This window comes from Hevea brasiliensis, chromosome 11 (assembly GCF_030052815.1).
Source record: "Hevea brasiliensis isolate MT/VB/25A 57/8 chromosome 11, ASM3005281v1, whole genome shotgun sequence".
NCBI lineage: Eukaryota > Viridiplantae > Streptophyta > Magnoliopsida > Malpighiales > Euphorbiaceae > Hevea > Hevea brasiliensis.
Genome location: NC_079503.1, coordinates 6,072,668 through 6,084,083, shown reverse-complemented (window position 1 = coordinate 6,084,083; position 11,416 = coordinate 6,072,668). Strand labels below are relative to the sequence as shown.

Genomic DNA, 11,416 nt, shown 5'->3' with positions numbered 1-11,416 from the left:
ATTATTTTTTATTAAAAAATAATATATTTATATATTTAAATATTATAATTTTAATAAAATATATAAATATATTATTAAAATAATGCATAAAAATTATATTTTTAATTATATTTTATTTTTTAATAAATAAAGTTATATTATATACTAATAAATTAAAATAAAAAAATAAAAAGAAAATTTTTCATAAAAATCCCATTTCGCTCCGAACCTCGGCGGGAATACTTGATTCCGAGTCCAAACCTCTATGGGGCGAGGACGGGGGGGGGGGGGGGTTCATTATTGCTATCGACCCGCCCGTTGCCATTCCTGTCGGCTCTCATCCAAAATTTAACCTCATCCAAATACCAACCCAATGCCGAATGAGCAAACCCCTCAAAGAATCCCATCCGTTGAGAAGTAAACCCTAGAATCAACATCCACCGTCCGATCCAAACCTTCCTAACATATAAACTCACTATTTTTCGTCTTCCAACCCTCAGGCTAGGGTTTGCAGAGCGCCTACCACCGTGCACTAAGATCTTCGCTTCTGCAAGTAACCTACTAACTCCATTATCGACACTACAAAATGGCGACTCAAATAAGCAAGAAGCGAAAGGTATATCCCCTTATCTTCTTCACCCTTCTTTGTTTTCTGCCTTACTAACAGAGGAACTCATTTTCCTCGCACCTAATTCGTTTGTCATTTTTGTGCTTGTGGTTATACAGTTCGTCGCTGATGGAGTTTTCTATGCCGAGCTTAACGAGGTCTTGACCAGAGAGCTTGCCGAGGATGGATACTCTGGTGTTGAGGTTAGGGTCACCCCTATGCGCACTGAGATCATCATCAGAGCCACCCGCACCCAAAATGTTCTGGGTAATAAATGATTCTATTTGCCTGCATTCATTTTGGTTTTCGTGATTTGGATTTGGAGAGTGTACTATTTGAAGTTACCTATTGTAGGTGAGAAGGGGAGGAGGATCAGGGAACTGACCTCAGTGGTACAAAAGAGGTTTAAATTCCCAGAGAACAGCGTCGAACTCTACGCTGAGAAGGTTAACAACAGAGGGCTTTGCGCCATTGCTCAGGCTGAGTCTCTTCGCTACAAGCTTCTTGGTGGTCTTGCAGTTCGCAGGTATATATGAACATTTATTTTTTCTCTATTATATATTTTCAATTTTGAGGCAGTATATATATATAATACTTAGTTGATTAGGCATTTGAATCTATTTTTTGTTTGCTATATTTTATTTGTTTTTATGTTTCCATTTATGCATAGAGATCTCTCTATCTAGTCTCTAGATGAGCAATGCAACAACAATTGTATATAAACTTGTGAAATAGACAATTCTTAGAAGTGGAGAGGGGAGTTTTAAGATTAGCTTCCATGATTGAATGAAAAGGGTTCTAGGAGTTGTTATCTGTACTCAATGTATGAAGGCTCTTTCCTAATCCAATCTCATTATTTTTATAAAAAATTATATGGGTCTCTCATTTCATCTATAAGGCAGATTTGGTCTATATGGGTCTCTCATTTCATCTATAAAGCAGATTTGGTCTATACTTACCAAGTACGACAAAATTTAAGATATTCCTCCATGCCATCATCCTCATGAAATGCTTTATTTTCACGCAGTAACCTTAGGGAGGGTATATTGTTATCAATTCATCTAGTTTTTATCCTTCTTGATTATCTACTTAATGTTATCTTTCTCAAAATCATACAAATTTTTAGTTCCTGCTGGCTTTCATTCTTCCTTTGGTTGTTCATTTGATATTTTATTGAGCTGATATTCTTTTAGATCCTGAGTGCATTGGACTGGTAGTTCTGGTGTTTGAATCTATTTTTTGTTTGCAATCATTCTATTTGTCTTTATGTTGCTGTTTATGTATGGAGATCTCTCTATCTAGTATCTAGACAAGCATGCTTGTTTTGCAACAACCAATCGTATACAAACTTGTGAAATAACATTGGAAAGGGTTTTGGGAGTTGTTATCTGTAAATTTATGAAGGCTTTTTTAATCCGATCTCATTATTTTTAGAAAATTATATGGGTCTCTCATGTCATCTATAAGGCAGATTTGGTCTATAATTGCCAAGTTTGTGTCGGAAGATGACAAAATTTAAGAAACTCCGCCATGCCATCATCCTCATGAAATGCTCAATTTTCATGCAGTAACCTTAGGGAGGGTATATTGTTACAAATTCATCTAGATTTTATTCTTCATAATCATCTACTTAATCTTATTTTTTCTCAAAACATACAAATTTTTACTTCCTGCTGGCTTTTGTTCTTCCTTTGGTTGTTCATTTGATATTTTATTGAACTGATATTTCTTTTAGAACCTGGGGAGAATTTTTTTTGGTTTGGCCTCGCGGGACTTCTAATTGGACCTTTTTGGTGGTAGTGACTAAGTTGTATAGGATTCTTTCTTGAAATTGGACATCCACCAACTTTGTGAATGTTCTGTTTTCTAACTAGTAAATACCATATGGATTAGATTAGTGAACTAGTCCAATTGTAATTTGTGTTTCTACAAGTGGGGAAAGGTTTCATGATTATTTTTTTTTGTGCTAAAGATTTCATGGTTGGTTTTTGAGTTGATTTATGCTTCCTAAGTGCAACTATTTCTGCTAAATTTGTTCTTTCACTCATTTTTGTCCTTTTCATTCTTTTATTAGTTCTCCCCCACTTTTCACCTGAAGTCTTGGCTCATTTTGATGTGTGCTTTATGTCATCTATAAAGCAGATTGGCCTTTCTCTACCAACTTTGTGTCGGACGATGACAAATTTAATTAAACCCCTCCATGGCATCTTTAGCATGAAACTCACTTTTCATCATGCAGTAACCTTAGTGAGTGTGTGTGCGTGTGTGTATATTTTCCCTTTTGCCATCATTTTGATGTGTTTAGTATGCCATCTATAAAGCAGATCGGCGTTTCCCTACCAACTTCAGCGTTGGACGATGACAAAATTATTCAAGCTCCTCCATGTCATCATTCTAATGAAACTCTCATGTTTTCATGCATTAACCTTAGCGAGTGTTTATATATATTTTTTCTTTTGCCTATGTGACTTCGTCTTGATCAGATTCAGGCTATTAGTTTTTCCTTATTGTGGCAAATATGCCACTTAGATATCTAGTTGGCTGTGGAAGATACTATAGTGGCAGTCCTCAATCTGTTTGTCATTGTTCTGATAGAAACATATGATTGTATGATTTTTGTTCTCTGAACTGTTTTGGAATCCTTTTAATCTGCTACATTATGTTACTTGTGTTCTGCATCATTATACTTTTTTTTACTGTGGTTTGTTGTGAATGTACAATTTGTAAACTTATTTGATTGTTTCTACATCTCCAAGGGCCTGTTATGGTGTGTTGAGATTTATTATGGAAAGCGGTGCTAAGGGATGTGAGGTTCGTCTGTAACCATTTTTAATTTGATGACTTGGGCTGTTGTTACTATAAATACTTGGTTCTTTTTGTGTTACCATTTAATAGTGGTTGCTTTTGATCAGGTGATTGTCAGTGGGAAGCTAAGGGCGCAGCGTGCAAAATCTATGAAATTTAAGGATGGCTACATGATTTCATCTGGTCAGCCAGTCAAAGATTATATTGACTCTGCTGTGAGACATGTACTTTTACGACAGGTTTGTTGCATTTTGCCTAGTTTTGATTAAGCCTTCTGTCCTCGATTCGTTGTTGTGGTCCTCACTGATCAAGTCTCTTATTGGCGCACAGGGGGTTCTCGGTATCAAGGTCAAGATTATGCTTGATTGGGACCCCAAGGGGAAGCAGGGCCCAACAACTCCTCTACCAGATTTGGTCACAATTCATCAACCTAAGGAGGAAGCAGAGTACACGCAACCACCACCTGTATTGGCTACCGTGATTGAGGTCCCAGTCCCAGTGGCTTAACGCCCTTGTTGTTAATGTCCTGATTGTTATTGATGCTTTATTATTAATTTCACTAAAGTGCTTTAATTTCTTATTTGTTGGAAATTTTTGATACCCTTCTCAAGTGGTGCTCAATTTTGTTTCTCTACAGCCATTAATTTGTTTTAATATAGCTGTTAATTTAGTTGCTTTATTTCCTATTGACTTTGTTTTAATTAGTTATTTAATGGTAAATACATCTAGGCATGGTTCTCTCTCTCTCTCTCTCTCTCTCTCTCTCTTAATTCCTCCCTAGATGTGTTTGTAAATTTTTTTTTTTCATGCAAGTTGAGTCGTATTCTGAATATTATGGGGTGCTCCCAATACTGGATATCGGATGGACATGAATCTGTAAGCTTTGGCATGTGATGTTGGAGAGCAATCACACTTTTTTGTCCCTGAGCTTTAATATTTTTGTTTGAGTCGCTAAATTTTGACATTAAATCCTGAACTTAAACCTTGTTTGCATTATTATTTTTTTTTAATAATGGAATTGATTTAAAACATACTCAACATCATCTCTCTTGCTTTGCATAAACACGCTCTCTCTGAACTTGCCTGCCTCTGTAAACACAGGCCTAATTCCTACCTCTCTCTCTGCAAAGGAATACCTGAATTTTCTCTATCAAATTAAAATAAAAAATATATAGTTAAATACTTTTGAGAAAACCCGTCCGCTTCCTATCAAACAAGATCGAACAAGTTTTTCCATCCTCAATCTCTGTAGCCTCATCAAGCCCCAAAATAGCGGACAGGGAGTACATAAATTAAATAAAAGAATAAACAAATTAATCCCACGTTAGCAAAGTTACATTTCACTAATTTGGCCAAAATTTGAGACTTTGCTGGCTTAAATCTACCTGAGTTCATCTCTAGCAAGCTTTGCAGTGCCTGAAAATCGCAATCAAGAAAGGAGAGGAATATGAAACTCAACCATCATCGTTCCTCCTCTGAAATTAACATCTCATGAAGTTTATCATGCATATTGCGACCTTCATAAATCTCTGGTTGCCTTGTTTTCACTGGGAAATGGTGATGGAGAACATATAGAAAAATGTGGGTTTTGATGTGGGAGGGATACAGAGTCTCCAAGGTTGCTGATGGCGTAATCCACGAAGTTGACTGCAGGTTGGAAACGATGAGAAGGGCAAAGTATTTTAAAATGTTCTTAGTGTTATTTATCTACTCTATATTTTTAAATATTAAATAAAATAAAAAAATTACTAAATTTGAAAGAAAAGACAAAAAAAAATTGTCAAAATCATAACCAAAACTGAAAAAAGAGAGATTCGGTGGAATTCCGGGATACTGGATTAGACTGAGTTGAGTGTCTTCTAAAAATAAAAAAATAGGTGAGGGTCGGTGGTGATTGGCAACTACTCCGACGCTCAAGTCAGTAATTGTATTATGGATTGAATATTAGTATAATAAGAACAAAAGTTTTATTTGCATACCTGTTTTTGAAACTTGACCTTATTGATGTAGTGATTGGATAACTATATGAAATCTTGGTTGGATCTTCGCCGATTCCCTATTTAAGTTGTAATGGTAATCATATTAAAATTATGTTGGAAATTAGGCGTGATCTTTGTTTGACTTGAGCTCAATGAGAGTGTCGATCTCTCTAACCTGTCTAATCTCTTTAGAACAGTGCGGAACGATATTAGAGTTTTCCTCCGAGCTCAGTCTTCTTAGGTGTTAGGCTTCGAAATCGGAATGGCCGAGCTCTACCCGGCTTCAAACTTAGATTGGCGGGCTATTCGATTTTAAATTCGGATGAGCGAGCTCTAATTGGGCCTGTTTTACTAGCCTTTTATATCAATTCGCAACCTCGATACTAATAACTCTTACAATGGATTAATAATTTGACGCTTTAGTCTATCCAATCATCTTTTTTAATTGAAAGAGGATAAATTAGTTTTGTATTATTAATTTTTTATGGGATAACTATTTATTTTCTCTTTCTTTAATTTAATACAGGCGCAATGTATTTGACAAAAAATTAAAAAAATAAAAATTAAACATTTTTCTTATAAATTTTAATTTTTTAAAAATAATAATGAATTTAAATTTAAAATTAATATTTAACTCTTTAAAAAGATTTAAATATTAATAAAGTGAAAATTTATTTATTTAAGTATTTAAATAATATTAATAAAAAATTAAAATTTATAAAAATAATAATCATTCCTAGTTAACTTCGTACCAAAAACAGAGGAAGTTTTAACCATGTATGTCAAAAGATTATTGTTCTCTGAACAAAAAGCAATGGAATCTCTCTTACATGAACTGGGTCCCACAACTAGCTAGCATTTTTCTAACAGGCGTGCTTAGCAAAGTGGACCCGCGCGCTATCACGTACACATCCCATCTTACCCACGGACGATTACCGATCTCTCTTTTACAAAATATAAAATTCACCTCTCTTTAATTAAAAAAAAAAACAATTATAACTATGTATTATAGAGAACATATTTTTTAATATGCATCTGCATATCATAATGTTCCTTTACCTAGACATGATGAAGCCATAGTTTACGGCAAACTATTTCTTTCTTTATTTTTTTTTAAATTAAATTGAATACCTTAAATTACAGATCATGGATTCGACAAGTGGATTGGTAATGCAATGGCCTGGGTTATATATGTGCTACTAAATGAAAGCTTTGCATTGTTCAGACTGTACAGTTCACTAGAAATGTCGTCATTCCTATGTGCTGCTATGGTTCTGTAGTTTCCCTTGCCTGGAGGCTTGAATTTGGGTAACTTGGAGCAGATTCATTCAAATGGGTTCGATAATGAATTTCCCGATCAGGAGGATCCCCCACTTCCATGAATCTGAATACCAGTCCCCTCAGTGGTTTGAAGAACTCATTGAACCTGATCTTAAGTGGTCTTTCGAAATAAACAGGTATTTTTATACATGGCGTCCTTTCTCTTGTCTCCTCTTCATTTGTACATGGAGATGCATGCGTTGGTAAGGGATGGTTAATTTTCCAAGATTAATTTTCTGATAAACTTACTGTTATCTGAGGGTCTTTTTCAGCGTTTTGCATGCAGGAACTAGCGAGTACCAGAACATTGTTCTCTTGGACACAAATCGCTTTGGAAAGGTTGCCTAGCTATATATATCTCCTTTGGGTCGGTGATTTGATGGCGTTTTCCTTTTTAAAATCCGTTTTGCTATTCATGTAGGCTTTGGTGATTGATGGGAAGATGCAGAGTGCTGGAAAGGATGAATTCATATACCATGAATGCTTGGTTCATCCTGTTCTTATATTCTGTGAAAGGTATCCTAAAATTAGTTACTTATACCACTTAAACAAATCATCTAATTTTATGATGAATTCCAGCCCTAAAAGTGTGTTTATAATGGGAGGTGGCGAAGGCTCTACTGCTAGAGAAGTACTCAAGCATAATGGCGTAGAGAAAGTAGTCAAGTGAGATATAGACAGGGTGAGACATTAAGTCACTCTACAGGAAAAACAATTACTGGGGTTTCTAGGTGAATTAATCTTCAAGGATCTTGTGCTACAGGTCGTAGTTGATTTCTGCCGCATGCATCTGACAGCGAACCAGGAAGCATTTAGCGACGGAAGGCTCCATTGCATTATTAATGATGCAAAGTGAGTGCTTTACAACATGAAAACCATACTTTATTTGGTAATTGTATTAATGATTGAGATATGGATATGTAACAAATGGGTGAATTAATAAGGGGTTGAATTGGAGAACAGTAATGAGAAGTTTGATATTATTATATTGGAGACTTGGCTGACCCACTTGATGGAGGCCCTTGCAATCATCTCTACACCAAATCCTTCTATGAGCAAGTGATCAAGACCAAGCTCAATGACTCTGGCATCTTTGTCACTCAAGTAAGTGTTTTGTGCTTCATTAATTTGGATTACAAATCATGAGTAAATAGTAATAATTACTTAATTTCCATATTTTCTTTATTATACAGGCAGGACCAGCAGGAGTTCTCTCCCACAAGGAGGTCTTCTCTCCAATATACAACACCATAAAACAGGTGTTCAAGTCTGAGTCTCTAAGCCAAAAAGGGCCATGACTTGAGATCTCATGTTGGGGTGTCATTTTGTTTATTTACAGCATATATTTTCTTAATTTGCAGATGAGATCGCATATACTGCTCATGTGCCCTCCAATGCAGATTCATGTGGATGGGTTTTGGCAACTCTCCATTAATTATATCTCCGTTTTCTTCTACTGTGAATTCTCTTTAGATGACTTCTTTCTCCATAATTTTAATTATCAGGCATCAGACCAGCAGCTTAAATTGGATGTTGAAAAAATTGAAGAGAAAATCAGAGAGAGGGTCATGAGGGACTTGCAATAACTAGATGGTGCTTCATTTGTACGGTTCTGAATAAGACCATTCACAAATCGTAAGTTTTAGTATTGGAATTGAATTGGTATCCCCGCCATTCAATTGAAAATGAGTGATCAAAGTTAATTAAAAATCTTGGTATGTGTAAATATCTCTCTAACTATGGGCTTAATTTTACAGACTCATGAATGAAACCCATGTCCTTTCCCAAGGAAATGCTAGTTACCTCCATGGCCATGGAGTTGCTGACAGTGCTTAATTAAGGCCTAAAGTTTATGTCTTTATGTTGTTTAAGAAACTGGATAAAGTTTCAAACTTCATGATGTTGCATGACAATAAGGAAATTAATTGCAAAACAAGCAAAATTTACTTGACTGGTTATGGAGGCTTATGGGAAGTAGGTTCAATTAATTGCAAAACACAAGAGACTACTCATATTTAATAAAAAAAAAATAAATTTGCAATTGTTTGTCGCTTGTTAATTCATGTTCAGCTTTCTGGTAAAATTTTACTCACCACTAAATTTAACATAAATTTTATTTTAATCAACATTACTATATACAAATTAATTTTCAGAATTTAATTTATTTTTTTATTAACAGGCCAAGTTAAAGTTTTTTTAGGCATTGAAGCTTGAATATACATATAAAATGGTATAATTAAGTTATTAAGGTATAACAAAATTTATAAATTAGTCTCTGATTTATTTTCAAGTAATGATTTGGTTCTTAAATTTATATAATAAATTAGTCTCTGCTGTTAATATTATTTTTCAATTTAAAACAAGTTAATTTTTGAAATTTTATTTTATTAATAAATTGGTCTCTATATCTAAATTTTATAAATATAAAATATTAATCACTTAAATATAAAATTTAGAAATAGTATTTTGTTGATAAAGTAAAACTTTAGGAATTAAATTATTTCAAATTAAAAAGCAGTTAATGGAGTTAGCAATTAATTTAAATAAGAATTAATTTATTACAGAGTTTAAATTTAAAAATCAAATTATTACTAAAAAAACCAGAAATTGACTTAAATCAAGAAAGGAGAAAGATTTTTTTTTTTTGGTATTTTGTCACGACCCAACCTATGGGCCGGACCAAGACTAGGACTGGCGACCTAAAGCCCCGAGGCCCGTAGTAAGCCTAACTATTCATTAACCCAACTCTAAGGCCCATTTAGGCCCAATTTCAAGAAAACAACCGGACAGAGTCCGGCCATAAAATGGACCTTCCAACGGGGAGTTTTTGACTCACCCGACCTGTAAACACAATAAATACTCAATTGGGGAGCTCAGCTCACCCTCCACATACTCATATCATCATAAAAATATATGGAAGCTCAGCTCCCTCATCCAGTCCATCAAACATACATATCATTATACGTTTACAGGTCCAACATGATAATAATATTACAGACCAAAATCAAATAAATACTTCTAACACATGCGAAAATTCTAGGAGTAAATAAAATTACACAAATATTGATAAACAACCTGCGAAGGAGAAAAGCAGGTTAACCACAATAAAATCCTTCTGTAGCCTGAAAAAATATTGAACAGGAGTGAGCGTTTGACTAAGAGAGTAAAATATCAATTTTAACCATAATCTCTATAACTTTCTAAAACTAATGCACCCTGTAGAGTGAAATGCAACATCAACAACATTAACAATATTTTCACATCATAACATCAAAAAGGTAATTTGGAGCACTCACGCACCCTGTAACATCAATCATAATATATGGGAGCTGATCCCCTATACAGCCCTCTTAAATCCAACCTGGTGCCAGCGAAGAACTCAAGCCGGACTTTCGCTTAATAAACCAAATCGGGGGTCCCAGCGAAGAACTCAAGCCGTGACTACCCCCCGAAGGATCGGGTCCCAGCGAAGAACTCAAGCCGTGACTACCCGTCCTGTCCATAGTCCACACCACATCACACGCACGCCAACGCACGCACACTGCTCCAAATTACCACAACAACATCCATGGCACTTTAACAGTTATGAATGCAACATAAATCGTGCCTAGAGTTTAACTACATAAATATATGCATATAAGTGATGCATGGGCATGCTTGAACATATAATAATATCGAAATTACAATTAAAATTAATATTTTACTCACAGACTTGACAACGGTCACTGTGGCGGCTGGGCGGAGGAAGAAGGCTGTCCCGGCTCACCTGACAATTACATTACAATTATTTAATACAAATGACTCAATACAAATCAAGAAAAGACCAAATACGTCCTAAGTCGTGCCGAAAATCCGGCAGAGTCTCCCCTATACCTAGGACCTACCCAACCTGTAAAAGGGCTCAAAACACACTTCTATATTCGCAACCCATATATCCACAACTCAATCACATCACACAGCCCCTCCTGGGCCCATCAAATCAGTCATCCATCACAATACGTAAAATTTCAATTTAGTCCTTATAATTGATCATTCTTGCAAAAATTGCCCAAATAAACTCTAAAAATTCTAAAACTTTGCCCTGCGGTCCTTAGCAATATTACTAGGCTATTGCAAAAAGAATCATAATTTTCTGAGCTACCACGAATATTTTATGGATTTTTAATCTCATTTAAGCACTAGAAAATTACGAAAAAGCAAGGTTCGGGTTTACCTTTGCCGATTCCGACTCCGGGGACGCGCTCGGGACGTCTGACAATGGTGGGGTAGCCAAAACCTCGATCCAATTCGGAGACTTTTCCGGTAACGGGTCTGTCTGACCGGAAATTCATAGACCCATACAACTGTCGAATTTCAGCGAATTGAAGATACCTACATGAAGCCCACAACACGGGAGTTAGTACATAAATTTTTCAGAATTTTCTAAGCTCATTTAATGCTCGGAAAAACACTGCGAAGTTCCGTGGGACCCACCGAAAAACGGTGTCAAAAAAATTTGAAATTTATGTCGCCGCGAAGCTCTCGACGAGTGGAGCGCTCTGGTACTATCGGTTTTCTCGTGGGGTTTACGGTTTGTGAGAAATCTAGCCCAAAAGTCAAAATGGGCTAAAACTTCCCGGACAAAAATTGGACAAACCGCTCAATGGATTTCGGTGTTCTTGGTGTCTATGGAAAGCTCTCGACGAGTAGATGAGTTTAGACACAAGACCCGATCCGATTGGTGGCC

General features: G+C 35.6%; 1 protein-coding gene and 1 pseudogene across 1 annotated transcript; both read left to right on the top strand.

Annotated features, from left to right (window-relative positions):
* Window positions 1–262: 262 nt before the first annotated feature.
* LOC110670049 (40S ribosomal protein S3-3) lies at window positions 263–4,070 on the top strand. The gene is made up of 6 exons (XM_058129759.1): window positions 263–595; window positions 706–853; window positions 941–1,112; window positions 3,343–3,397; window positions 3,499–3,630; window positions 3,722–4,070. The coding sequence occupies exons 1-6, from the start codon at window positions 566–568 to the stop codon at window positions 3,896–3,898; spliced, it is 714 nt and encodes a 237-aa protein (XP_057985742.1). The 5' UTR covers window positions 263–565; the 3' UTR covers window positions 3,899–4,070.
* Window positions 4,071–6,457: 2,387 nt separating this feature from the next.
* Window positions 6,458–8,416, top strand: LOC131170409 (thermospermine synthase ACAULIS5-like; annotated as a pseudogene).
* The last annotated feature ends 3,000 nt before the right edge of the window (window positions 8,417–11,416 follow it).

What these genes read in the sequence shown, in the direction of transcription:
- LOC110670049 (XM_058129759.1), top strand. Translation starts at nt 566, where the DNA reads ATGGCGACTCAAATAAGCAAGAAGCGAAAG. An exon ending in AAATAAGCAAGAAGCGAAAG is followed by an intron (nt 596 to 705) that starts GTATATCCCCTT and finishes GTGGTTATACAG; the next exon opens with TTCGTCGCTGATGGAGTTTT. An exon ending in GCGGTGCTAAGGGATGTGAG is followed by an intron (nt 3,398 to 3,498) that starts GTTCGTCTGTAA and finishes GCTTTTGATCAG; the next exon opens with GTGATTGTCAGTGGGAAGCT.